General features: G+C 40.0%; 3 protein-coding genes across 3 annotated transcripts; all 3 read left to right on the top strand.

Annotated features, from left to right (window-relative positions):
- Positions 1-1178: 1178 nt before the first annotated feature.
- LOC143550029 (G-type lectin S-receptor-like serine/threonine-protein kinase At5g24080) lies at positions 1179-5710 on the top strand. The gene is made up of 5 exons (XM_077040768.1): positions 1179-1747; positions 2898-4249; positions 4423-4603; positions 4694-5147; positions 5332-5710. The coding sequence occupies exons 1-5, from the start codon at positions 1485-1487 to the stop codon at positions 5680-5682; spliced, it is 2601 nt and encodes an 866-aa protein (XP_076896883.1). The 5' UTR covers positions 1179-1484; the 3' UTR covers positions 5683-5710.
- Positions 5711-11847: 6137 nt separating this feature from the next.
- On the top strand, positions 11848-12483 carry LOC143550040 (uncharacterized). Its single transcript, XM_077040781.1, has one exon. The coding sequence runs from the start codon at positions 11848-11850 to the stop codon at positions 12481-12483; it is 636 nt and encodes a 211-aa protein (XP_076896896.1).
- A 10634-nt stretch (positions 12484-23117) lies between these two features.
- On the top strand, positions 23118-27540 carry LOC143550049 (plastidial pyruvate kinase 2-like). The gene is made up of 12 exons (XM_077040790.1): positions 23118-23496; positions 24624-24911; positions 24991-25156; positions 25248-25382; positions 25458-25568; positions 25663-25751; positions 25919-25981; positions 26325-26500; positions 26593-26695; positions 26776-26924; positions 27035-27143; positions 27247-27540. Exons 1-12 carry the CDS (start codon positions 23317-23319, stop codon positions 27352-27354), a joined length of 1677 nt encoding a protein of 558 aa, XP_076896905.1. The 5' UTR covers positions 23118-23316; the 3' UTR covers positions 27355-27540.
- Positions 27541-27588: the final 48 nt, after the last annotated feature.

The following is a 27588-nucleotide window of genomic DNA, read 5'->3' as shown; positions in this document are numbered from 1 at the left end:
GTAGGATATTTACTAAATATTCATGAACTCGTAATTTGGGTCATTGTGCAGATAATATTCTATTTGGGATTATTCTCATGACATGTTGGTGTATACGAAACACACCAGGCCAGAAGCACAATAACACATGGTTTAAACTAAACAAACTTAAAACTGGACCACCTCTTTCAATCTAAACCTGACATCTTGCCTCTATTTTTCAACCAAAGAAATAAAAGCAGCCTTTGTATTCAATTTAATGAAATTATTAAAACTTTTGTAACACAATATCAATTATTGAAAGGGCCTAGTGAGGCCCTACAACCTGACATCTTGCCTCTATTTTTCAACCAAAGAAATAAAAGCAGCCTTTGTATTCAATTTAATGAAATTATTAAAACTTTTGTAACACAATATCAATTATTGAAAGGGCCTAGTGAGGCCCTACACGACAAAGTCAATATGGCCCATAAGTCTTCTTTCATATCCAGAAAATGAATGATTGCATGTGTATTACTGTATCCATTTATTATATATATATAGCATATATACAGGGAAGGGATAATTTGAGAACTTGATAAGTTGTAAGAACTTTGAGAATTCAATTCTAGATCACACATTTAATTAAATGGTATGAAATATGTGGCTAAGATTAAATTTAATTAAAAAATGAATGAGGAAAGAGAATAAGTATTTTTGATGATTACACAAGTTTAAATGTTAGTTACACATGTGTAATAAGTCGATTTGACGTGTAAAAAATACTGTAATTTTTTGTACATTACTTACACTTACGTATTACATATGTGTAAAAAAAATTCAAAAAAAAAATTGTTACGTTGAGTTCTTTCGAGTTCTTAAAGCTCAAAGCAGTTTTCAAACGAAATCAATCCTATATATATATATATATATATATATATATATATATATATAATTACATAAATATATATATATGTGTGCGCGCGCGGTGGCGTAGACAGAAAATTTTTCTTACGGGTTCGGGAAATTTTGAGGGACAAACAACCGATTGTTTATCCCTTAGATTTGGGTTTTTTACAGGTTCGATGTTAAAATTTCTACGGGTTTGATGTCAAAATACACTAATATATAACACTAAAATAAAATTTTATACGAATTCGTTCGATCCCGTTCCTTTTTAAAGGTGCCTACACTCATGTGTGAGTGTTCTTGTCAAATATTACAAAAAGTAACCGATCCAAGTGTGAAACTCAAGAAAATGAGCCTCACCCCTTCAAAAGAGAAACGTGTGAGTTTAACCAAGCCCATCATAACGGCCCGGGCCCACACTCGGTCCCATGTTACATCCAGAGGAAACTAAACACGTGGCCTCAAATCTGTCACCACAAGCCGACCACTTAGCCCTTTTCAACATCTAGCTCACCCACCCCTATACACGTACTCACAATCGTATTCAAATTATATGTCTACATATATATATGTGCTTATATCCTGACCAACTTTGTAATATTTTTTAGCCTTTGTAAATGACTTATTATTTCCCGAGTTGGACTACTTGGTGTCTTTTATTTGCTATTTGGCTAGAGATTATTGTGTGTGTATCGGGTCGGGTTGGTCTGGGGTCGAGATTATATGCTAATAATGATCGGGCATGGGTTTCGAATAACGGCACATTTGCATTCGGGTTTGCTCCAGCTCCGGGTTTAAGTTCACAAGACGAACGGTACCAACTCGGGATTTGGTTCGCTGATCTTCCTGGAGATCGTACTCTTGCTTGGTCGGCATATTTGTAAGTTCACTATTCTTGTTAATTATTTAGTAGGCACACGTAACTTATAAATTGTTTTTGACAATTTTTTTGAATTCAAGTTTTTTTTTATTAACTTTTGAAGTAACTAAAAATGATCTATTTTATATAAATCACTTGAAATTCTCAGGAAAGGGATAAATATAACTTCAACGCATATACAAGTTTTCTTTTTTACTTTATGTGATTTTGACAAATTAATAAAAATTTCCAACATGTGTACGATATAATGATATTATTAGGCAATATGTTAAGTGTAAAAGTAGGTGATTAAAAGATACACGACATAAAATAAAATAAAACAACATTATTGGTTTATTGCAACATGTGTCAGTTTTTATTTGTTGTGTTTGGAACATGTAAAAAGGTAAGCCACCTAAAAGAAACTAGAATAGCAGATTGTTTATTATCATATTAATGAATTACAAATAGACAAATTGTAGAATATATTTGATTTACTAAAAAGACATTTTTTAATATGGTTTATTAAGACACTTCTTAATATGGAAGATGGGCGCGGCTCTATTCCATCTCTCACACACACATATATATGTCTATGTGTCTATATATATATATATATATATAACATAGGGGTGTCAATGGACTTTTATCCACATCGGGTCATTATTAGTTGGGGTATCGATACCATCGGTGCTTACGTTGTGCTAACGTGACACTATGGAGGGGTTTCGTTGCCCCTCACCATAACGGATAGTCTTAATGATTCAGCAAAAAATTTGTCAAACAACCCCAAATCGGTACACATGTCAACTTTGTATCTATATATTTTATTTTATTATTATACTCAAACTACCTAATACATTATTAAATCACGTAAGAATTGTTACGTGTTAATTTTTTATTCACTATTTACGAAAGTTTAAATATTATATAGCAATGTTTCGTTCAAAACCCATTTTTTTTGTCCAAATGACCATTTAAATGACTTTCTTGATGAAAACTATGTGATGTTGGCCTTCATAAACAAAATGATATAATTTAGTAACACAATTCAAACATTTGTTATAAATATTTGTTTTATGTATGTAAGGAAATTAAACCTAGCATACATTAGTATTTACTACAACTTTTGCAGGTAACTAAAAACCATGCATTTTCTCTTAATATATAGAACCTCTCCGGTCACTAAAAACGCAATCTTGGAGCTCGACACGACCGGAAACCTCGTCCTCACCGACGGCCGCACCACCACATGGACCTCAAACTCTAGTGGCAACGGCGTTCAGTCCGCGGAGTTACTAGAAAACGGAAACCTTGTATTATACACCAGTGAACAAAACATAGCTTGGCAAAGCTTCTCACACCCATCAGACACACTTTTACCTGGTCAACCTTTGACCATCAACGTTGAGTTGACTTCTTCACGGGTGCCCACACGAGGCGGCGGTTATTACACTTTGAAAATCCTACAGGAACCTACTTCCTTAAGCTTAGCTTTAACGTATAACTTACCTTCAGATCCGTATAATCTATCAATGGAAGCTCAATCTAACTATTCATATTGGGAAACACCTGACTTCTCTAATGTTACCGGAGATGTCGTGGCGGTCCTTGACCAAGCCGGGAGTTTCGGGGTGGTTTATGGCGGAGATTCTACCGGAGCAGTATACGTTTACAAGAATGATAATGACAAAGGTGAATTATCATTTGCAAGTAACCAAACTAGCAGGCCGTTAGTTCTTCGGAGGCTAGTTTTGGAAACTAATGGTAATCTTCGGTTATATCGTTGGGACAACGACGTTAATGGGTCTCGAAAATGGGTAGCCGAATGGGCGCCTGTTTCAAACCCGTGTGACATTGCGGGAATTTGTGGAAATGGGATATGTAATTTGGACAGAACCAAAACAAACGCTTCTTGTGAGTGTTTGCCTGGTTCTGATACCAATAAAGGTGATCTCGAGTGCAGGACAAATTCGTCCTTTACTGGAAACTGCAGAGTTCCTAACAGGAACTCGACTGATTCCCAACTCAAGATGGAAACGGTTAACCAGACAAATTATTATTACTTAGATTCGGCAGTGATCGCAAACTATAGTGATAACGCAACTGTTTCGAAGTGTGGTGACGCTTGTTTATCAGACTGCGAATGTGTTGCTTCTGTTTACGGGTTAGACCAAGAGACGCCTTATTGTTGGTTATTAAAGAGTTTGGAGTTTGGTGGGTTTGAGGATTCGGGTTCTACTATGTTTGTTAAGGTTCAATCGAATTGGTCTTCGAGTCGTGAACCCAAAGACTCAGGGATGAGCAGCAGCACCCGCACGAAGGTTTTGGTTCCCCCGGTTGTACTTGGAATGCTTGTTCTTGTTGGACTCTTATGTTGTCTATTGTACATTCATGTTCATAAAAGGAGAGGATTAAAAAGAGCCCTTAATAGTTCCTTGCTTGTCTCGGGAGCCCCTATTAGTTTTAACTTTCGCGACTTACAAAACAAGACAAATCATTTTTCAGAGCTACTCGGAACAGGTACTTTTTAAAAACTTATGCTTATTTGCTTTTTGAAAAACTTTATTTTGAAGCTTTAAAATGAAGCTTTACCAAACAACTTTTACTTTTCAAAAAACAAATAAGCAGTTTTTTTAAAATTTCATCCAAACACCCTCTTAATGCTAAAACTTCTCTAATGTGTGCACTTTTAGGTGGATTTGGTAGTGTTTACAAAGGAAGTTTAGGAGATGGTACATTAATCGCAGTTAAAAAACTAGACAGGATTTTACCACATGGAGAAAGAGAATTTGTGACCGAAGTAAACACAATCGGTTCAATGCATCATATGAACTTGGTCCGCTTGTGCGGGTATTGCTCGGAAGGTCCACAAAGGTATGTTATAATTATAAGTTGTGGTCTAATCAGAATAGTGAATAAGTGAGTTTTAATGTGTTAAAGTGTGACTATTTTAACAAAATGTAGGCTTTTGGTGTATGAGTTTATGAAAAATGGATCTTTAGACAAATGGTTATTTGTTCCGCATAAAACTCGAGAGAGGCTCTTGGAATGGCCAACTAGATTTCACATAGCCGTTGGAACAGCGCAAGGGATTGCATACTTTCACGAGCAATGTCGAGATAGGATAATACATTGTGACATAAAGCCGGAGAATATTCTATTGGATGAAAACTTTTGTCCTAAAGTTTCGGACTTTGGTTTGGCTAAGCTGATGGGAAGGGAGCACTCGCAAGTGGTGACCATGGTTCGAGGAACACGTGGTTACTTGGCTCCAGAGTGGATTAGTAATCGTCCCGTAACAGTAAAAGCTGATGTTTATAGTTATGGAATGCTCTTGTTGGAAATAGTCGGTGGCCGAAGAAACCTTGATATGAGTTTTGATGCCGATAATTTCTTCTTTCCTGGATGGGCTTATAAGGTATACATGTTGCATATGGCTATATATAATATCATGTTTGATTTACATTTATCCTTAACATATGTTCAGTATAAGTAAGATTTTAACATGAATGAGTCTCAAGTTTTAAACTAAGATTTTTATGTGTTTTTTTGGAAGATTGAGACATCATATTAACACACACAATTATCTAAAATATTAACAGGAAATGAACAATGGGAACACGTTGAAAGTGGCGGATAAGCGGCTAGAAGGGTTGGTGGAAGAAGACGAGCTCTTGAGAGCGTTAAAAGTAGGGTTTTGGTGCATTCAAGACGAGGTGAACATGCGTCCTTCAATGAGTGAGGTGGTGATGATGTTGGAAGGTTCGGTAGAGGTGAACGACCCACCAATGCCTCAGTCAGTGTTAGAGCTCATCGAGGAAGGGTTAGACCATGTTTACAAAGCAATGAAACGAGAGTTTAACCAATTCAGCTCTTTCACTATCACCAACATGACAAGTCAACCATCGTCATCTCGTGCAACATGTAGTTACTCTACAATGTCACCGAGGTGATGATGAATCAAAAGACTAACTTGATTTTATTTTTGTCCCTAATATTGATTGTAAAATTTGTGGCAAAACGTCATTAAAAGATCACATTTAATTTAGCATTTATGTCAAGCGGTATCGAATCATCTATGACTGTTATTCTTTTTATGACTAAGGATGAAATTAATAGGCACAACTTGCTGGATGTGTTATACGACATAGATTGAATTTCTTGAATGGGTATCGATCCAACTTAGAATTTCATCCATCAAATGGGGTCACATTCTTACCCTGAGATACTAAACGTTCAAATATAAAAATGAATGTTTAGTTGAGCGTGCGCTATTTACTTGCATAACATTTTTTTTATATTATGGACAAACAGAAATAAAATCCTATATGAGAATACCCATGTATAAAAATAGATGGTCAAATATGATTCTCGTGTGATTTATCTCGTAGATATTAGTAACTTTTAGTGATTATATATGAATAAAATAAGTAAATGTTATAACTTGGTTGACAAAGTAAATATACAAATTATTTTTTTAAACACTCAAATTTTATAGTATAGTTTATTTATTATAAAGTAAATGCAATAAGTACACGTTACCCAGGTGATTTTCTATACGTTTGTCCTAATGCTTCACTATAGTTTTTACTCAACATATCACCTTTTTTTTAATTCTTTTCAAAATAGTTTAAGCATTCATATTCACCTGGTTTTTATATCTCTATTTTTATAATTTAACTGTAATTCATCATTCTCTGAATTGATCTTCAATTTTATAAAATCCCCATACATCACATCCCTCTCTCTCTCTCTCTCAACATATATTTTTATTTTTTCTCTATTTTTTTCTATATATATTAAGGTACAAACGATAAAGTTTGTGGTACAAATCCAAATGCATATTTAAATTTTAAAGACCTGAACAATTCACTATTCCCTAATCTTTAAATGTTGAATTCCCTAATCTTTAAATGTTGAATATAGAGATCAAGATGAAGAAGAAAAATACACAAGTTTTCTAAAATGGAAACGACTATAGAGGATGAAATACGGATGCTCTTTATATCACTTCTTATACTATGATAGTAAACGAACCGAACGAGCATGAACAATGGCATACCGTGTTCGTTCATTTAACTTTAAAAAAACACGAACACTTAATTGGATAAATATTTGTGTTCATGTTCGTTCATTTAAAAAATGAGCATGTTCATTTACTTAAAATCTAAACGAGCAATTCATGAACATATATAAACAAACACACACACAAACATAAACGAACCTAAATGAACATAAACAGACACATATAAAACATTAAGTAGATGATTCATCAAAAGCTCATAAAAATTGAACATAAATGAACATACATGAATGAATGTAATGTACATTCATGAACAAACGAAACACGTGTATATTTTCGTTCATGTAGTTAAATGAACATAAACAAACACTCAGTCATACAAATATACAATTCACTAAGGGTGTCTTTGGTTGGGTCTGAATCAACCCATTCAGATGATAATGTCTGAATCGCTCAGACGGTGTTCACGGTTCGGTTTGAAACCCCGAAACTGCCCAAACCGGTCATCAGTTTGGTTTCACGGTTGGTTTTCTTTCTTAACTTTCGGTCGGTTGGATTGAAAATTTTCAGTCGGTAGCGAACAGTTTGGTTTACGGTTTGAACCGAAAACCAACCGTATAAAACCAGACCGGACCATTTGATTTAATCATATATATTTTCAAGTATTTTATATTATTAATATGTCTATGTATATATGGGTTAATAAATATTGACGGTAACTAAAACAAAAGTGGGTTAAGCCCAAGTTCAAAACGCAAGAAACATTGTTCGGTCTTTCAATTGGTTACGGTCTGATATAAAAACCGTGAAAACCGGACCGTAAACTTAGTTTTCAATATTTGGCCAAAGTTGCAAGATGATGATGAAATTCAAGATATGAATTGGCAAACTAGATTCTAGAAGCGAGCTTGTTTCTAGGTCAATGCTCAAACATTTGCAAGTTTTTATTTCTTTATGAATGCTTGATCTTTTATTTATTATTATTATTGTGTAACTCTTTCTTTTTTTATTAACTTTCTTCAGTGATAAAGTAGTCCTATAAGAATCCCTGCAGCAATAAGACAGAATTTTAACAGGAAGAAACCGTCAAACACGGAGTGGGCCCCTAGTGGCGGGTGTGGTCTTGAATCAGATAGAACTCTTGTTCAGAAAGGTTTCATCATGATCTTTACTCACTTTATTATAAATCTTTATGTTTACTTTCATAAAGATCTATGATTTACCATATCAAGTCATTTTAAACCGACAGTACAAGCAATTGATAAAATTCATCAAGTAAGAAGAGCTCTTAGTTTAGTGGTCCATTGAACATTCAAATAGTGCTTCCAGAAACAGTTTGTCTGCTCCAATAAAACCATCAGGAGGTATCAAATTTCACAACGTCATGAACACTTTAATGAAACTGTTGTTTGACCAGTGTGTTTGACTTTTACAGGATCCATTCGTTGGATGAGAAATTAAAAGCGAATTATGTAAAATTAAAGGATGGTCTTCTGCGAATTTGGTACAAGTTTAGTGTTTATGTTAATTGATTTGAACAATATTTGTTTGAATGGATGTTGATATTGATGGAAGGAACGAGGAATGCATGGATGTTGATATTGATGAAATTCGTGAAGAATGGTAAACTTTTGTGGCAGATTTCGTTATCTGGTGAATTTTTGTATTTGACATTAATGAAATTATGTTGTTAACATTGAAATGTTTGTAATTAAATATTGTATGACATGGAATGTATTGTTATATAAGTATATTATTTTGTATCATGAGACGTTAATTGTCATCGATTTTGGGATATATAAATAAATGATGTTTTATGAGTTGAATTAACAAAGTCGAAAACTTATAGATGTATATTATTTTGTATTATGAGACGTTAATTGTCTTGATTTTGCATTTATTAATGTTTTTGTTGCACTTAAATGTGGTGCACAAGGACGTTTTGGTTGGTTATAATGAAAGTTTTGGTCATTTAGTACAATTATTAGGAACTATGATTAAACAGATATATTTCATTCACCACGAAATAGTTTATAGGGGTAAAAAGGTCATTATGCAAAAGCATTCAGATGTTCAAACAAACAACACTTTACTGATTCAGCACTTATTGATTCAGATTCTCTTAATCATTCAGACCTCTTACCAGTTCAGCACTTAATGATTCAGCATTTTCCAAACAACCCCAAAGTGTTTGGGCCTACATCTACCACTTGTATCATTTGAATACGCCACTTTAAAGACCCATAAAAAACTAGGGGTCTTACTATGCAAACCCCACATCCCCTTATATCGCCACGGATAGTGCTATCCGTGGCGTTGTACCGTACGCCGACATTGATTTGATCTTCGCAGGTTGTCAGTGCAGGGTCGTTCTCAGGGTGCTGACCACTGAAGCCCCCAATACTTGTTTTCTTACGCTGCCTCCTGAAGGGGGCGGACTGCAACCTCTCTCGCGCCTTCGCCGACTACATCTCCTCATACCCGAACAGGCCGTCCCGAGGATCATTGCTCGGTGGCCCGTACGTGACGCAAATCGTGACCAGTTTGAGGTATTCATTCACCATCACTGTACTCTCTCAATTTACTTAAGTACTTTATCTCTTCGCCAGAACGATACTTATTCTCACGCCGGAGGTATTCATTCACCATCACTGTACTCTCTCAATTTACTTAAGTACTTTATCTCTTTGCCAGAACGGTACTTATTCTCAAGCCGGAGGGTGGTTACGGGAAGACCCCCCACCTTGTCCTTCCCGTAACGAGCTCACGGTGTTCTGTTTTGCAGGATTCGCGTCACTGGACTTTAGGGATTGTATTCATATCGTATTGACAGTAACCGTATCCTACCTTGTGGACTCATCGAATCTAGGACCCATTAGTGGGGAGTAGATCCGTGTTTCTTCATTGGCGCCATCCGTGCTTTTGTTAGAACAGATAAAAAATTTTGTTTCCGTTCTCTTTACGATATGAATCAGTTACCTAAAGGGCCGACGGAGAATCAAGCACAACCTCCACGTGATCTCAACCTTGAAACACGTGAAGGAGCAACATCTGTGTTTGCTCGAATTTCGACCCCTGTTGCAAGAACTGACACCGTCAACCCAGGAATCTTATCCATGGATGGTTCGACGGCTCGGGGGTTGTTTGCTCAACAAGAAGGTGTCACCCCGGTAGACACCGGAAATGTTGTTACACCAACTACTGACTTGGAGTACGTCACAGCCCCAGGAGGTTCTAACTTGAGGAATTTAGAACGAATCGCAAGGGAAGTCCACCGAACTCAGTCGGAGTTAGGTTTGGAAGAAGATTCCGGTGACTCTAATCCAAGAAGAGCTCACCGTCATAGCCTTAGGACCGAAGAAACTTTGTCTCCGGACGAGTGGTTTCGTGTTCAACAAGAAATTTTGAAAGCAGAGTATGAACGTCGGGTCCTGAATGAGCGTTTCCATGGTCGTACCCTGACGTATGATGACCCACCCAGGAGATCTATTTCTCCTCCCATATGGGGAAGCCACATCCAGTACAGTTTGCCACCGGAGCGGAACATGAGCGAAACCCGAAGGTTGCGTCCTCGTCCCCGCATATTTATGCGGGTACCATCCTATGAGGACGAACTGGACGGGTACGACTCATCTTATCGTCCGGATGGTAGTTTTTATAGTGGAGACAGCCGTCTTCCTTCGTACGGAGGAGCTAGTTATCCACGCCCAGTTGTCCGCCATGCGGAATACCATAGCAATGTTGAATACGATTTTTCCAAACCATATCGCCTAGAGTCCTTCGCAGAAAAGTCAAAATTCATTCCGAGCATCGCGACAGCTCCATTCCCGATTAATGCAAAGATTCCAGCATCTGTTGGAACATATAATGGAATGACTGATCCTAGTGACCATCTGTTAAGGTTCGAAGTAGTCGGAGGAGTCAGTGGTTGGACCCTTCCATATTGGTGTCACATGTTCGCACTAACATTCACCAGGGCGGCGCGGGAATGGTTTGAGAAATTGCCATGCGGAAATATTACAAGTTGGAAAGACTTTGTAGCAAAATTCTCTCAGCATTTTAGTCAACAAAAGAAACATACCCATGACCCTTCGGAAATACTAGATGTTACAAGGCGAAATAATGAGTCTATTGAGGACTTCATTACTCGTTTTACTAACGAGAGCCTTAACATCGGAGGAGTGAGCGAAGATATGCTGCATGGAGCATTTTGTAAGAACGTCCACATTGATGCCTTGATCCGTACTCTAACAGGAAGAGATGGAATGCCCGAGTCATGGGATGAAATCATGAAGGCATCAAAGTTGTATGCAAGAACAGAAAAACTCTAAGTTCCAGCAGTCAAAAGCAATCCCCAAGGGTCGAGTTTCAAACTCCAAGACCGAACAGGCAAGCTAAGGGACCAATATGGTCAAGACTTCAGCCAAGTGCGGAAACATCTAAACCTTTTGATGCAAGATCTTTGATCGGCAACAAGGGTAAACGTAATTTTTCAGCTCGTTCCACCAACAGTTGGACCCAGTTATCAAAAACTCCCTCCGAAATTCTCACCACTGAGAACCTAACTTTCCGGAAACCTCAACCAATACCAAGGAAGTCATTACTCGATACCAAAAAACATTGCTCATATCATAATGATATTGGACGCAACACGAATGAGTGTGTGGCTCTCAGAAATGAAATTGAAGCAGCTGTTAAAAATGGTAAAGTCGAACATTTGGTTAAAGGCGTACGAGTAGGGACTGGCAAACCTCCCGCAAAGGATAGCCAGGGCCCAGCCAAAAGGCAAAGCAAAGATCTAAATGTCCACATGATTCAAGGGGGACATTCGGGTAAAGGAAAATGGAGGGAATATTCGGACGAAGAATAGAAAAACGAGCCCGTTATTTTTCCTCGGATCAAAGGGGGCCCATGCAACAAAAACCCGCTGATAATTACTGCTGAGTTTGGTCATTATCGATCACAATATGTGTTCTTTGACACAGGCAGTACGTCCGATATTATGTACGAACAGTGTTTCGAATAACTGGATGAAGAAGACAAAGAAAGACAACAACCAATTCATGCTCCTTTTTCTGGTTTCGGGGGAGAGATAATGCACCTGTGCGGTGTTATCACTTTCCCGGTCACACTAAGTGACGGAGTACGTTCAAGAATAGAGGAAGTTGAATTTTTGGTATTACCAGCAACTTCCAAGCATGATATTATTCTGGGACGAGAGGCAATTGGAGACTTCAATGCCCATCCGTCCACAGCCCACGGTGCAGTAGGAGTGCCAACTCGCACTGGCGTGGCAATAATTCATGTAAACCGACATTGTTTTACGACCGAAAGTTCAAGACCAAGCAAGGTTCCAAAACAGGCTCAGAGGACCGAACCTGAGAAATGGGTTTTGAATAAGAAGTTTCCGGACCAGACAAATACAATAGGACCCGCTATCTCGGAGATAGTGAGAACCTTTTTAAATCAATTATTGACCAAGAACATTGACATTTTTGCTTGGCAATCCGCGGACATGATTGGTGTCCCGCGGAGCATTTTGAAACACAAGTTACGGGTGAATCCGTTAATCACCCCAATCGTGCAAAAGAAACGAAAGATGGGTCCAGAACAAAAGAAGGCTATGAATAAGCAAGTACAAGACCTTCTCCATGCTGGGATCATACGAGAAATCAAGTACCAAACATGGGTGGCTAACCCAGTGATTGTCCCAAAAAGCAACGGAACATGAAGGATGTGTATAGATTATAAAGACTTGAACAAGGCATGTCCGAAAGATTGTTACCCGCTTCCGGAGATCGACTAAAAAGTAGATGTTGTGGCCCCATTTAAATTCAAGTGCTTCCTCGATGCCTACAAAGGGTATCACCAGATTCATATGGCAGCTGACGACGAGGACAAGACAGCGTTCCGAACTGATCAAGGAACATTCTGTTTCAGAATGATGCCTTTCGGATTAAAGAACGCGGGGGCCACATATCAACGACTGATGGATCAGGCTTTAAAAAGTCAAATAAGTCGGAATCTCGAAGTCTATATGGACGGTTTGGTAATCAAAAGTATTGAAGAGGATCAAATGTTAAGAGATATTGATAGACCTTTGAAACACTAAGACGCATCAACATGAAGTTGAATCCGGCTAAGTGTTTATTTGGCATGGAAGAGGGTAAATTCCTTGGAGTCATAGTAACAGGCGCGAGCTTTAAAGCTAATCCTGATAAGGTCCAGGCTATAGCCAGCATGCCTTCATCCTCTTCCCTCAAAGAGGTTCACACACTTAATGGAAGACTTGTAGCGTTAAACCGATTCTTAGCAAACCACGCGGCTAAGTCTCATCCATTTGTGTCAACACTTAGAAATTACCTCAAAAAGGCACATTTCAAGTGGACCGCGGAGGCTGAAAAGCATTCTTAGAAGTTAAAAAATGCTTAATGGTGCTTCCTACTCTAACAGTACCATACGCGGGTGAACCTCTGACACTGTATTTATCTGCCTCGGACATTGCCATAGGGGTCGTTCTGCTGACCGATAGAAAAAATGTTCAAACTCCAATCTATTACGTCAGTAGAACGCTATCGGACCTAGAAACAAGGTATTCGATGTTGGAAAAGTTGGTTTTGGCATTGGTTTATGCCGTCAGACGACTCCGCAGATATTTCCAGGGCCACCCTATTAATGTGTTAACCGGGTACAAACTCAAGAATGTGCTGAGTAAACCCGAGTTGTCCGGACGACTGGCAAAGAATGCCTAATCGAACAACTTATCGAATATAAGCCTAGGCTAGCGATCAAGGGGCAGGTACTCGCGGACTTCGTCACGGAAGTTCTGCAGTATAAAGAGCAAGAATGCCAATCGAACAACAACCCCAAGCACCTCCAAAACAAGGGCAAGTTTGGTCATTGTTCACGGACGGAGCTTCCAGCAGCGAAGGGTCAGGTGCAGGTTTAAGGCTAGTCAACCCTAAAGGGCATGAATTTACGTACGCCATCAAGTTGGACTTCAAAAGTACCAACAATGAGGCGGAATACGAAGCCTTCCTGGCAGGACTGCGGATAGAGAAAAAGCTAGGGGTGAAACATTTGGAGGCTCGGGTGGATTCCATGCTAATTGCGGGACAAATAAACGGAACATACGAAGCCAAAAACGATGTCATGGCTTCTTACTTGTCACAAGCAAAGGTTTTGATTCGCCAATTTTCCTCCTTCAATATTGTTCACATTAAGAGGAGCGAGAACAAATCGGCGGATGCTCTTAGCAAGCTAGCTTCAACGAATTTTGAGCATTTCGCCAAAGATATTCGTGTAGAAGTTCTAGACCATCCATCCGTTCCACAAAATCAAGTCCTGGTAATTCAATCTGGTGTTGAGTCTTGGATGTCACCCATTATAGCTTACTTATCTTCCGGAGCACTTCCAGCAAGAAAGGCCGAGGCTCAGAAGATTAAACACAAAGCTCTGAATTAACAGTTGACTGAAGGTATCTTGTACCGGAGGTCATTTCTTGGTCCGTTATTACGTTGTGTAGACGCAGAAGATGCAAATTACCTGATCAGAGAAATTCACGAAGGCATTTGCGGATTACACGCGGGACCAAGAATGACAGTTGCAAAGATTATGAACGCAGGGTATTATTGGCCCGACATGCACTTAGACGTTGTGCAAGAAATCAGAAAGTGTGATTCATGCCAGCGCCATGCCCCCAAAACCCTGCGTCCAAAAAACGAACTAATTCCAGTAACATCTGCCTGGCCGTTCCAAAAATAGGCTATTGATATCATGGGACCTTTCCCAGAAGCCCCGGGACGAGTCAAGTTCTTGATAGTGGCCATTGATTATTTCACCAAGTGGGTGGAAGCTAAACCGGTTGGATCAATCACGGGTTCAAGCGTGAAAAAATTCCTTTGGGAATTCATCATTTGCCGGTTCGGTCTCCCACAAGAATTGGTAAGTGACAATGGGACCCAATTTGCTGACAGCGAACTACAGGAATGGTTGAAAGAACTTCAAGTCATTCAAACCTTTACATCCGTAGCTCATCTGCAGGCAAATGGTCAGGTCGAAAGGACCAACCGAAATATCAAAGAAGGGATCAAGGCAAGGCTATGGACGAAACGAACGGGTTGGGTGGATGAATTGCCCCATGTACTTTGGGCCTTCCGCACTCAAAAGAACTCCAGCAATTTGGAGACACCCTTTAGCCTAACCTACGGCACTGAAGCCATGATCCCCGCAGAAATAGGGATTCCATCCGCAAGAGTTCTACTGATTGATGATAACGATCACGAATTATGATGAATCTTGATTTACTGGAAGAAAGAAGAGAATTAGCATTGATTCGTGAGCACAATTACAATCGACAGCTTCGAAAATATTATAACTCGCGGGTCCGGACATGCGAATTCAATGTGGGAGACTTTGTCTTCCGCAATAACGAGGCCTCCGGACAGGAGCCTCCGGGCAAACTAGCCCCAAATTGGGAAGGACCTTATAGAATCAAACAAGTACTATCTAAAGGTGCCTATAAGTTGGAAAAGTTGGATGGGGCGGAAATACCTCGAACTTGGAACGCAACACAATTTAAGAAATGCTATATGTAGCAGTTTTATTTACTCTTTACTTTGGCCTGTGTGCCCACATAGACTAGCAAGTTTTGCAATTTCTTTTATTGTAAGAAGGCTTATGCCCAATGTGTGAAAATGTCAAGTCAGTTCTATGTTATCTTGGTAAGTTGTAATCTTTTATTGACAAAAAACGAAGTTCCGTACAGACACTTATATTATAACACATAAGACAAAGTGCACCGGAAGGAAACAAGACTTCTTATTATAGATCAAAAGAGATTACAAAAACGAAGAAAAAGTTACAAATAAAAATATATATACATCTACGGAGCAACATTTTCATTGCCCGTAGTGTTATCAGCTTCCTCTTATTCTTCTTCACCATCAAGATCTAATAGCTCTTTCAGTTGATCTATGGTGTCCTCCTTGTCCGCAAGCTCGGATATATGCTCCGTCAAAGAAAATTTCAAAGAATCAAAATCCTTTGACTTCTGCTTAAGGACGACAGTAGTATCCTGACCAGCCAAAATATATTCCTCAGGGAGTTTGGAAGTTGAACCAAATTGGTAACCTTCCTCAAAACCCAGTTTGCGACCAGCTTGCTTGGAAGCCTTAAGGAGAACAGCAACGCAGTTCCCAAGCTCATCGCTCGCCCGAACATCGGCGATGACCTGTTGGAACAATCACGTGTAAATAACCCTAAAAATGCATAGATCATTTTTAATAAAAACACAGTGCATACCTTGGGGATAGCTTCCGACAATAACCATTTTTGGTTCGCCTTGGCCCGGACGAGATCCATCTTGTGGCCGACACATTCTAGGGCCTGCTCTCGGTTCTTGGCATTAAGATCAGCCAAGCACTTGTCCTTAGCCACCGATTCAGCTTGAAGAGCCTCCACCAATTTGGCTTGCTCATCCATCAACTTGGTTTGATCATCTAATTGTTTCTAGAGAGCAACCTTGGCATCCTCGACAGCAGACCGAGCAGCCTTCTCTTCCTCCAGAGCCTAGCGGGCCTCTCGGGCCTCGTGTATAGCTTTCAGGCCTTCCTCCTTGGCCGCGTTTGCGGAGGCCGCCAGCTCATCCCATTGCTCATTCATCGCCAACCAATCCTTGGTTATTTCCTGGCTAGTGGAAATAGTATTCGCCAAGTAATAAGAATTAGAGTTCAATAGTTCTTGGCGAATACTACGGCGACCGCGCTCTCTCTCAGCAGGCGGAAGACTCTCCCGTAGATATTCAAAGCATAGGTCCACGTCACGGAATGTTGAATCCCGACGGAGTGACCAGCGTGGTTGATGCGGAGTGGGATCTTCCTCCTGAGGAGCTGGAGAGGTCCGAGAAGCATGAGGGAACATACTCACACCTCCTTGATCTCTAAAATGATGGACATTGTACGAATGTGACATACTGACATAATCAGCATGGTCAACCTTCTTGCCCTTCAAAGGAGAATCATCCGCCACCTCAATAGGCTCCTCAGCACTATTAAGTGGTGGTGGCGGAAGAGAAGTTGAGCCCTTCAAACCGGTAACACCTTCAGAAAGATTATCCAAGTTCACTGAAAAACATCAACAAAGGGTTAGAAACATTCTAATTAACAAGCATTTAGCAAAGTAAAAAAGGCTCGCTTACCTAACGAAGGGTCGTTTGCATCAAGTTCATCCAAGCAAGATTCTAAGGCGGCAGGTTTCGCCTTCTTGGACTTCTTCTTAGGGGCGGCTTTGGCAGGATTACCCTTACGCTTGCCAGCCACCTTCGACACGTCCGCATCAGCAGCAGGATGTTCACCTTCAGCGGTGACATCATCAGGCTGAGGACGGTCTTCCCCAGCAGCAGCGTCAACATCATCTTGACCCGCTGCTTGGCTAGTGGTAGCTCTCTGCCGGGTAAGACCTGCAGTTGAATCCACAGCTTTATTAGCATCAGCTGGAAAACTTCCTTCACAAAGTGATGACTCTTCACTGGAAGAAAAGAGTGCAATCACCCCGCTAGAAGTAACAGCAGTCACAGGTCGGGGTTTTAGAATGCCCTCACCTTTTTGGATGCAATCTTTAACATATGCCTCACCTTTGGCATACATCGCCTCTGAAACCACGGGTTCCGGGTGAAAAGCGGTAGGAAAAACAAAATTTGGGCGGGTGCGTTCAAGAAAAGGAGCATCCCTTTCATCGATTAGGCGGCGCACCATCATTCCCCCTCGTGATCCAACAAGGTGCTAAAGGCAGAACCCTCACCTGCACAAATAATGATAACAGTCAGATACCCGATAAGTATTAAAACAACAGAAGGAATACTCCCTAAACTTACTCTTATCAGTTTTCTCGTAGTAAGGTTCCAAGGTCGGAAATGGCCATAGCCGACTCATCCTCGCACTCACCATCGCCCCCTCATGAATGGGGCGCATAGGAGTCGGTTTGGAGGTCAGCGTCGTAAACCATGCTTGACCCTCATGAGCAGCGGCCACAACCACCGGCATGGCTTCCTCTACCTTGCGTTTGGTCATCGCAAAAGGGATAACATCTTCTCGGATCTAGAAAAATTTTGGTTTCCAACCATGGAGGCTACGGATCCATTCCGTACCTATAACCCTCTTTTCTATAGATGCGAAACTATACCACCCATCGCGGAAGGTCATTTTATAGAAAACGGCAAACATGCCAGTAGAGGGTTCAAGGTTCCGAGCTTGGCAGCAGAACTCGAAATGGCGAATCCTCAACATCCCAAAGGGATGGATCTGTGAGAGATGGATCCCATAAGTTGTCAAGATCGATTGGACAAACCTTGTCACTGGAATCCGGAAATTCTCCGTCGTAAAATGGTCTATATATACAGCCATCTTCTTCGGAGGAGGACTAGTGGCAACGGAGCCAGTAGCCGGACGTTCCGGCTCCCACTCCGGTGCTAAACCATAAACGTTCACAACGTCGTCATAGTCCTTTCTTTTAAGGGCCACAACGACATCGGTAATGGTAGGAGTACCTTTCTTATCTCCAGCAATCTAAGAAGACAAGTAGAACTTGGTTTGGGAAGGAGAAAGAGAAAATCTCAGAAAAGCTCTTACGTTTCGAAGATTTGAAAGAAGAAAAATTGGAAAGCAATAGGAGTTGTATGGAGCCTCAGGCGATATATTTATACTCATCGCAATTAATGCGATTGATGGTGTACCAGAGGTTAGAGAAACCGTGGACCACTCGATGATTGACACGTCAGGCGGGAAACTCAAGAAACTATAGACAGACTGTCAAAAACGTCATACACGTCTTGTCAGTTGTTCCCAAAAGTTTCTCTCTCCGCCACATCATACAAGTTATCCGACTTTCAAAATTCAAAAATATCTTCTACAGATATTTTCTCTAAAAAAAAAGAAGAAGAAGAGTTGGATATTCACAAAAGACAAAAAGATTTTTCTCATTAAATGTTCAAAGGGAAATACTACAAATATAGAAAGAAAAATTACAAGTCACAACATCTAAACCTATTCTAAGGGTTCAAGGTGGTTGTGTCTTCCGGAACCTTCAAAGACGTGTCTTCCGAAGAGTCATCCTCAGACTCCTCATCCAAGTAGATCTTTAATTGTCGCACACCGTCATTAGCAGAAGCAAATTCCGAAAGCATGTCCTGGAGCGGGAAGCACAGATCATCGTGTTCCTCAACCCGTATTCTGCGCTCCTGTTTGACATCAAGGCCATGAAGAGGATGATCTTTTAATGAGCGGTTACTTTGAGCATAGTTCATTCCTTCATGAAATCCTATCACACGTCCAAGAGAAGAAGAAGCAGTCATTACATTAGCAAAGCTGTTAGTAAGCTCCTTGCTTCCCTTGATATGGCGGACGACCTGTTAGGAAAAAAAATACAAAGTCTTCAATATCAAAAATAAGAAATAAGCAATGAACATTCAAAGAGGAAAAACTTACAGCATCAACCCCTCGGGTGAGGAACCACTGACGGTCATGTTCCGCCCGCTCGGCTCGCGCTTGAAACGCCTGGGATTCCGTTGCCATTTTCTCATGAGCCTGCAGGAGAGAGTCATAAGCAGTTTGAACCTCAAGGGCACTTTTTTCTTTAAGATCATTTCGCTCTCTCTGCAACTTCAGCTCAGCCTCAAGTTCCTGAATTCAAGTGCCTTGGAGAGACACTTGATCTTCCAGGGCTGAGTTTGCTCCTTGTGCCCGGACCAAATCATCCCTTTCTTGTTGAGCTATGGCCCGAGCAGCCTCAAGAAGGGAATTTTGCTTCTCGCAAGCTTCCTTCCATCGGCGAGCAACTGCAGCGTTACGATCCTGCTCACTCTTGAGGGCATTCTCCGCGTTGACCTGCTTCAATTTAGCAGTATGAGCCGCGACATGGTGCTCCTCAGCTTCCTTCTTTGCAGCCTCAGCAGCTCGGCGAGCCTCCCCCACCTTCCCGCCTAGAGTGCGCCACTCACATAAAACCTATTGGCTACCAGCTAAGGCATTGGCCAAATGATAGGCTACATTTGTATGAAGGTCGTGGCGGGAAAGGTCACGTTGATACGACATTTCAGCAGGGGGCGCACAATGTTTCATGAAACTCATACAGACCCCGGGGTCAGTAAACCGGGATCCGTTGGTAATGTTCCAGGGAGGGACAAACAAATCATGCCTGTCACCCAAGTTCGCGTCCCCATAATAGCGGGAACCTGAGGGCTCTAGGCGAGCTGGGAAAAGTGATGATTGTTGAGGAGGAGGGCGAGGAGGAGTCTCATTACTCTAAAAACCCCCTGCATCCACAGGCGGGTCATCCCCCTGAGAACCTGTACCACCCCCAGCCTGTAAAAGATAGTCAAAACGATTATCATTCCCAGACTGGTTGTTGGGATCTTCCGCTGAAGTGTCAACTGGAGGAGTCGGCACCCTCTCTTCTATAGTAGTATCAATTGGAGGAGAGGTCGGTTGATCTTCCATGTTAGTAGTACTTGGCGGAGTAGAAGGTCGATCTTCTACCTCCTTTTCCGGAAGAGGATAAGGTTGCTTTTCCATTTGAGAAGTTGGAGTAGGCAACCTCTCGGACACATTTTCCAGTAAGATCGATGGATCTGCACAAAAGTTACATTCAGCTAAACAGTCCAAAATGGCAAAATATTTTAAAAGCAATACATACCTTCTACCGTGTCAATGCGATCAGCAAGACTGTACTGTGGCTTCTTAGGACGATGGGTTTTTCATTTCTTTTTGGAAGGACCTGCCTCAGCATCCGCAGTCTTGGTGCCCGCTTGATCTGCTTGAAAAGCCAAAAAAGCCCTATTCTTCTCTAATTCTGCCAATAAATGGGAGACAGAAGAAGATTCAGGTGTATCGTCATCATATCCCCTCTCCTCTTGGGAGGTGGAAAAGTCAGAACCATCGCCGCCATCATCACTCGATAATAAAGTGGCGATCGTCCCGTCAGAAGTAATAGCAATAAGCGGATGCGGGTTTAGAACATACGCACCTGTCTCGACGGTGGCGTCCGAGACAACAGGCTCAGCCCGCACCTTCTTTGGAAAAAGGAAACGGGATTTAGTTTTCTCGAGAATAGGCATGTCTCTGGCGTCCCGGATGCTATGTCGGACACAACCTCTATCCTCAAAGAGGGCATTGAACATAGAACCTCGACCTGAAAGGATAAGAAGTTTAATCATAAAATACTTCAAAAAAGAAGAAAAAACAGCAGGGGTAACTTACGTTCATACAAGTCAACAAAAATGGGCTCCGTAAACTCTGAGGCCCATAAACGGCTCATGTCTGCCCACACCATGGCTTCCTCTGGTAGCACTCGCATCAGTGTTGGTTCCGCCATTAGAGTACGGAACCAATCACGCCCTTCATGGGTAGCTGTAACAACATCCGGAAGGCGAGAATTAACCGGACGACGGACCATGGCAACGGGCACCACGTCCTCAGAGATCTAAAAGAATTTACAGCGCCAGTCGGAGGGCACCTTCTCGACCTCGTATCTAATACTTCGGTCGGAAAACCCTTGGCAGGAATACCAACCATCGCGGACGGCAAGACGGTAGAAAACCGGAAATCGATCAACATGTGGCACTAGGTCACGTGCTATACGTACGAATTCATAATTTCGAATTCGCATTACAGCACGTGGATGCAGTTGAGACAAATGAATCCCGTATGCGGTTAACAAATTCATAAAGAATTTCGTCAAGGGAAGACGAAAATTCCCACAGGTAAAGTAGTCGGCATAAACAACCATTTTACCAGGTGGAGATAAACTAGCTATAGAACCCGGTGAGGGAAATTCCGGCTCCCACTCCGGTGGAATGCCATACATCTCTAGTAATCTTTCGTACTCGGAATAGTCCCATGAGATCTCTATCTCATCAACTTCGGTTTGAACATTCGACATTGCAGGCGAATTCAGTATAAGGGTTATGGAGAAATTCCAAAGCTCTAAATCATAAGGAAAACAAAGAAGGTAAAAAACAAAGGCGATTAAGCTTCAATAGGAAGTTTTATCTTCCTTTTATACCCATCGCAATTAATGCGATGGGATATGAACAGTGGAGAGAGAAATACATTACCCAATCGCAGATTGCCATCACGCGGAAAATTCGAAAAAGGGAAAAAGTTGTACAGTCGGGTACAGTAACAGCCGTCAAAAACGTCTTGTCACCTGCACACGCGCCTGAAAGTGATCAACTTGTCCTTTTTCATGATTATCCACAGCAACAAAAGATATTTCTCACCAACTTGCAAAGTTAAAAATCCCCAAATCCACGATTAAGTCCAGAATTTCACCCGCATAAAATACTTAACACGGAAGAAACACTGGACCGAGGGGACTTATAGAGGTAGGGTACCAAAAGGACCCAAATACCCGTAAGAAATACCCGCGGGTCAATCAGAAGTCCCTCATAAGGCACCCGCGGGGCATATAAACCATCCGCATAGTCATCCGCATGAAGGAATATCCTTCCGCGTAAATAACTACGAGGTAATGCTCCGGGACAGCTGTCAATAACCAATTACCTTCTAGAAGACTTGCCAAGATGCTTTCTTGGGCAATACGTGACCCTTCAGCCAATTAGCTAGTGACACGTGACAAGGCCGTTATAACCGTGCACATGGCCAATGTTACCCCATTAACCAATAATAGAGCGACAGGTGTCCAGGTTGTTATACATGCACATGCAACGTATAAGTTAAACCTATCATATAAGGACACGCGTCCAGACGGTTATGAGGCATCTTCTAAAGGGACAGCTGGCCCAATCACTTCTTTACACCCTTCGGCTATAAATACAATCTCAATCATCATGAGGTATTCATTCACCATCACTGTACTCTCTCAATTTACTTAAGTACTTTATCTCTTCGTCAGAACGATACTTATTCTCATGCCGGAGGTATTCATTCACCATCACTGTACTCTCTCAATTTACTTAAGTACTTTATCTCTTCGCCAGAACGGTACTTATTCTCACGCCGGAGGGTGGTTATGGGAAGACCCCCCACCCTGTCCTTCCCGTAACGAGCTCACAGTGTTCTGTTTTGCATGATTCGCGTCACTGGACTTTAGGGATTGTATTCATATCGTATTGACAGTAACCATATCCTATCTTGTGGACTCATCGGATCTAAGACCCATTAGCAGGGAGTAGATCCGTGTTTCTTCAAAACCCATGTAGTATGATTGGCAATCGGCATATGCTATGTGAAAACTAAAGTACGGCCCATTAATGACAGTTGGAACAAACTACAACTACTTGGGTTGTCTGTGACAGTTGTTCCTTCCGTTTGTTCACCTAAACATAAAGAGAGAGAGAGAGCCAACCTCTTTAGTTTTAGTTTCTTCGATACACCCTAGGTACTTACTAAGCCATCTAGCCTCCATTGTTATTCTTCTCTCAATCATCGATTAATATTATTAATATCCACCCTCTGATAACATCGCCACCTCTTTCTTTATAACTCTCACTCGATTTGATCTATTTTTTCTTATTCTCACTTTTTGAATATTTGAAGCAACAACTTTAATGGCTCAAGTTGTTGCTACCAAATTGCTTCACAATTCATTTCTAGGCACTAATGGATCTCTTAACAAGACTAAGCCTCCTTCTTCTTCTGTCATAGCTTCCAATGGCTCTCGTGTTCTTACTGTTACTGCTAGGAGGGCTGTCACACAAGTTGTCCCCGTTACACCTCAAGATATTAAGGTTGTAATTGTTACTTGTTTTCTTCTTTTTTAATCTCATTTGATTTTTATTCTTTGTACTCTTAGATTAGCTCGTATTGCGTATCATTTTATTGGTGGTCCCAAATTTAAAAAAATCGGCCCCACAACGGCGATAAACTGACTTGGGATTATTATCGGCCGATACCATTTATTTAATAGTGATTATTAAAAATTTTAAATCCAATAAACCTATTGCTTAATGGGTATTTTGTGGTATACAAATTAAAGGTGTTTGGATGCATATGTTTGAATTAATTGTTAAAAAAATTGTTTTTTTTCTAGTGTTTGAGTAAGCCTATTTTTTAGTTATGATTATTATTGTTCAAGACTCAGAATAATCAATTTCAGGTAGTTAGGCTGATACTAGTTATTATGACAAACCTAACTCATTTATGTCTAATTTTTTCCACAGCTTTTGTGCATTTAAACACATGTAGAAAGCAGCTTAATAAAAAAATCCTTTATTTAAACTTTTTATTTTGTTTTTTTATCAGGTTTGTTTAAATCTGTAAATCTGAATTAATTATCAAAGATCACTTTCTAGTGTTTTGATTAAACCTACTTTTAGTTATGGTTGATTATCTTACTATTCAAGACTCAAAAGTCAAAACAACCAAATTCAAATGACTAGGGGTGAGCTCAAGCACGGATCGTTTTGAGGACTTTTTCTAAAGCTCGAGATCGGCTCATGAGTCGTTTTTTCAAAAGCTTGGGCTTGGCTCGTTTATTATTTATTAATTAGTTTTTATACGTATTTAATTATTTTTATATATTTTGAGAAAACCCTTAAAAGAGTCTAAGGTCGGCTCGAGCTCGTGTAGTACCTTAAGCGAGCTAAAGCATGACTCGAGCTTGGGTGTGCAGTGTGAAACTAATATAATACATAGAGGTTCAAAAGAGGTAAACCTTAAAAATACACAAGTTCGTTATGGCTCGATGAGCTTCCCATACAAAGCTTGAGCTTGGGCTCTATAATTAAACGAGCCTTTTATTGATCTGATTTCGAGTGGCTCAGCTCATTTTCACCCTTAGTTATGCCAAGCTCGTTTGCACCCTTTACGATTTGTTGTGACTTAATAACTGACAATTCAATATTTGAATAACCAGATAGGAGAGCAAAATTATGATTTACCGGAAGTTTTACGAAAAGGGGACAGTTCAGCGGCCGTGTGGTCGAAGCCCATAGTTAAGCGCAAGACAAAGATTGTTTGTACAATTGGGCCATCTACCGACACTAAGGAAATGATATGGAAGCTAGCTGAGGCCGGGATGAATGTTGCAAGATTAAACATGTCTCATGGAGATCATGCTTCTCATCAAAAGGTTATCGATCTTGTCAAAGAGTATAATGCTCAATCCAAGGATAATGTCATTGCAATCATGCTTGACACAAAGGTAGGTTTGCTCGTCGCGTAAAATATAAGTAATGGGTTAAATAATATTATTATGATATGGAGTTTTACTTTTGTGGCAGGGGCCGGAGGTGAGGAGTGGGGATTTGCCTCAACCGGTAACTTTAGTGAGTGGTCAAGAATTCACTTTCACAATAAAAAGAGGCGTTGGCACTGCGGACTGTGTTAGTGTTAACTACGATGATTTTGTGAATGATGTGGAAGCCGGTGACATGCTTCTGGTTGATGGTATGTTAAAAATCAATTTCACTTCATACCTGATGTGCAATGAAAGTCGTGACTCGTGATTTCATGATTTCTAACTATTGCTTATCTTTAGGTGGTATGATGTCGTTATTGGTGAAATCAAAGACAGAAGATTCGGTGAAATGTGAAGTTGTGGACGGTGGAGAGCTCAACTCTAGACGTCACTTAAACGTTAGAGGAAAAAGTGCAACTTTACCATCAATCACTGGTTAGATTCGATAAATAACAATATATATTTGTCATTTTTCGCGGAATTTATTTATTTTTTTTTGTTATGAAACAGAAAAGGACTGGGACGATATCAAATTTGGCGTGGACAATCAAGTTGATTTCTATGCAGTTTCTTTTGTTAAAGACGCTGAAGTTATCCATGAGTTGAAGAATTATTTAAAAAGTAAGCGTATATAAGTGCGGACTTGGCAGGTGTTCGTAAAATATCTGTGTACTTGAAGTTATATGAATTATAACTTCTGGTTCGGTTTTGGCAGGCTGTGGTGCAGATATCCAAGTTATCCCAAAAATTGAAAGTGCGGACTCCATACCGAATTTGCATTCAATTATCACTGCTTCTGACGGGGTAAATTTATTGCTTATTTTTCATTCTTGTTATGTCTTGCGTTTACTGAACATCTGAAAGTATTTTGGTGATGAATGAAAATAAATATATTGGTTGTCGTTGATATTTAATCACAGTTTTCATCAATAAGCATCCATTTGTTTATATTGTGTTTTGGTTTTATGCAGGCAATGGTTGCTAGAGGTGACCTTGGTGCAGAGCTGCCTATTGAAGAGGTTCCGTTGTTGCAGGTAAAGACTTTTCGACAGTAGACGATAGAGTTGCCAAAATGGACAGCTTGGGTAATGGGTCGGTTTGACCCGTAAACACCTTATTGTTTAGAAGTCGTTCCGTATTTCTCTAAATTTAAAAAAAATATATAATTATATAAATAACTAATGTATTAAATATGCTTATAAAAAGTTAAAAACTATACTATTAAGATAACATATCTGTTTTTAAGTAAAGTTATTTAGTTTTAATCACATTTTATATTTTTAGTAAAGTTTTCAAATTTTAAGATAACAAAACCGAAATGTTGAAACTGTCACTTCGTACATGTAATTACTAACCGTGATTAATTATTTTTATTAGGAAGAGATAATCAGGACATGTCGTAGCATGGGAAAAGCTGTTATTGTTGCAACGAACATGCTTGAAAGCATGATTGTTCATCCTACGCCTACACGTGCCGAGGTATCCGACATTGCTATTGCTGTTAGAGAGGGTGCTGACGCAGTCATGCTTTCTGGTGAAACTGCTCATGGAAAGTAAGACTTCTTTATTTATCAAGATTGCTAATTTTGTAAATATTATCAAACCTTATTCGTCTCATATCGTCTTGTTATCTCGTGCTACGTAGGTTTCCATTAAAAGCTGTTAACGTAATGCATACGGTGTCGTTGAGAACCGAGTCAAGCATAATGAGTGGTGGCACAGTATCTACTCTTAATCAAGCCTTAAAGGTGGATTATCGTACCAACATTTATTTATTTATTTATTATTTATAAAATTTTACTTTAAACTCATTTAAAATCATGAACAGAACCATGTGAGTGAAATGTTTGCATACCATGCGACATCAATGTCCAACACTCTTGGAACTTCGATCGTGGTTTTCACAAGAACTAGTTCCATGGCGGTTCTACTCAGCCATTATCGACCCAGTGGCACTATATTTGCCTTCACAGACGAGTAAGTCCCATAAATTATAATTTTTTTTTCTGAAGATTTGCTTTTACCGGTTCGATTTCTTACCATTTTTATATAATGATATAATATTATAATGTACTTTTAATAAACAGTAAAAGAGTACAACAGAAACTGGTTTTGTATCAAGGAGTATGCCCGATTTACATGGAGTTCTCAGATGATGCTGAAGACACCTTTGCAAAGGCTCTCGATGTGTTGAAGGTAACATTTTACTCGCCCCGTAAATCATTATGATGTTTGATAAAGCTCTAGTATATTTATATATGTCGTTTCTGAATATGTAATGGCGTTTGTGTGTGTACAGAATCAAGGGATGATGAAGGAAGGCGAGCATGTGGCTCTTCTTCAAAGCGGCAGACAGCCCATCTGGCGGTTCCAATCCACCCATAATATCCAGGTCAGAAAGGTGTAGCCGACACATAAAGAGATTAAAGACTCATGTTACCTTGCTAAGTTGATTTTTTTTTCATTATCCGGTTAAGATATGTTTTGTTTCTCTTTTTATCTCTGTTTTCTAGTCCCGTTTTTATGTTTTTTTTTATCAATTTCGTCATCTCTTGCAATTCAGGTTTTGAATCTGTAGACGCTATATTATATATCAGATATTAATTATCTATAATTGTTTTATTGATTTGCACCATATTCA

The sequence above is a fragment of the Bidens hawaiensis genome, unplaced genomic scaffold, assembly GCF_021521415.1.
Source record: "Bidens hawaiensis isolate Kalapana, Puna unplaced genomic scaffold, B.hawaiensis_p1.1 tig00015918_1, whole genome shotgun sequence".
NCBI lineage: Eukaryota > Viridiplantae > Streptophyta > Magnoliopsida > Asterales > Asteraceae > Bidens > Bidens hawaiensis.
This window is presented reverse-complemented; position numbering and strand designations above follow the sequence as displayed.

Bases quoted from the DNA above. Each gene is read 5' to 3' on its own strand.
- LOC143550029 (XM_077040768.1), top strand. From the start codon at position 1,485: ATGACTTATTATTTCCCGAGTTGGACTACTTGGTGTCTTTTATTTGCT. The intron at 1,748-2,897 runs GTAAGTTCACTA...CTTAATATATAG, and splicing joins CTTGCTTGGTCGGCATATTT to AACCTCTCCGGTCACTAAAA. The intron at 5,148-5,331 runs GTATACATGTTG...AAATATTAACAG, and splicing joins TTCCTGGATGGGCTTATAAG to GAAATGAACAATGGGAACAC.
- LOC143550040 (XM_077040781.1), top strand. From the start codon at position 11,848: ATGCACCTGTGCGGTGTTATCACTTTCCCGGTCACACTAAGTGACGGA.
- LOC143550049 (XM_077040790.1), top strand. From the start codon at position 23,317: ATGGCTCAAGTTGTTGCTACCAAATTGCTTCACAATTCATTTCTAGGC. The intron at 26,501-26,592 runs GTAAGACTTCTT...CGTGCTACGTAG, and splicing joins GGTGAAACTGCTCATGGAAA to GTTTCCATTAAAAGCTGTTA. The intron at 27,144-27,246 runs GTAACATTTTAC...GTGTGTGTACAG, and splicing joins AGGCTCTCGATGTGTTGAAG to AATCAAGGGATGATGAAGGA.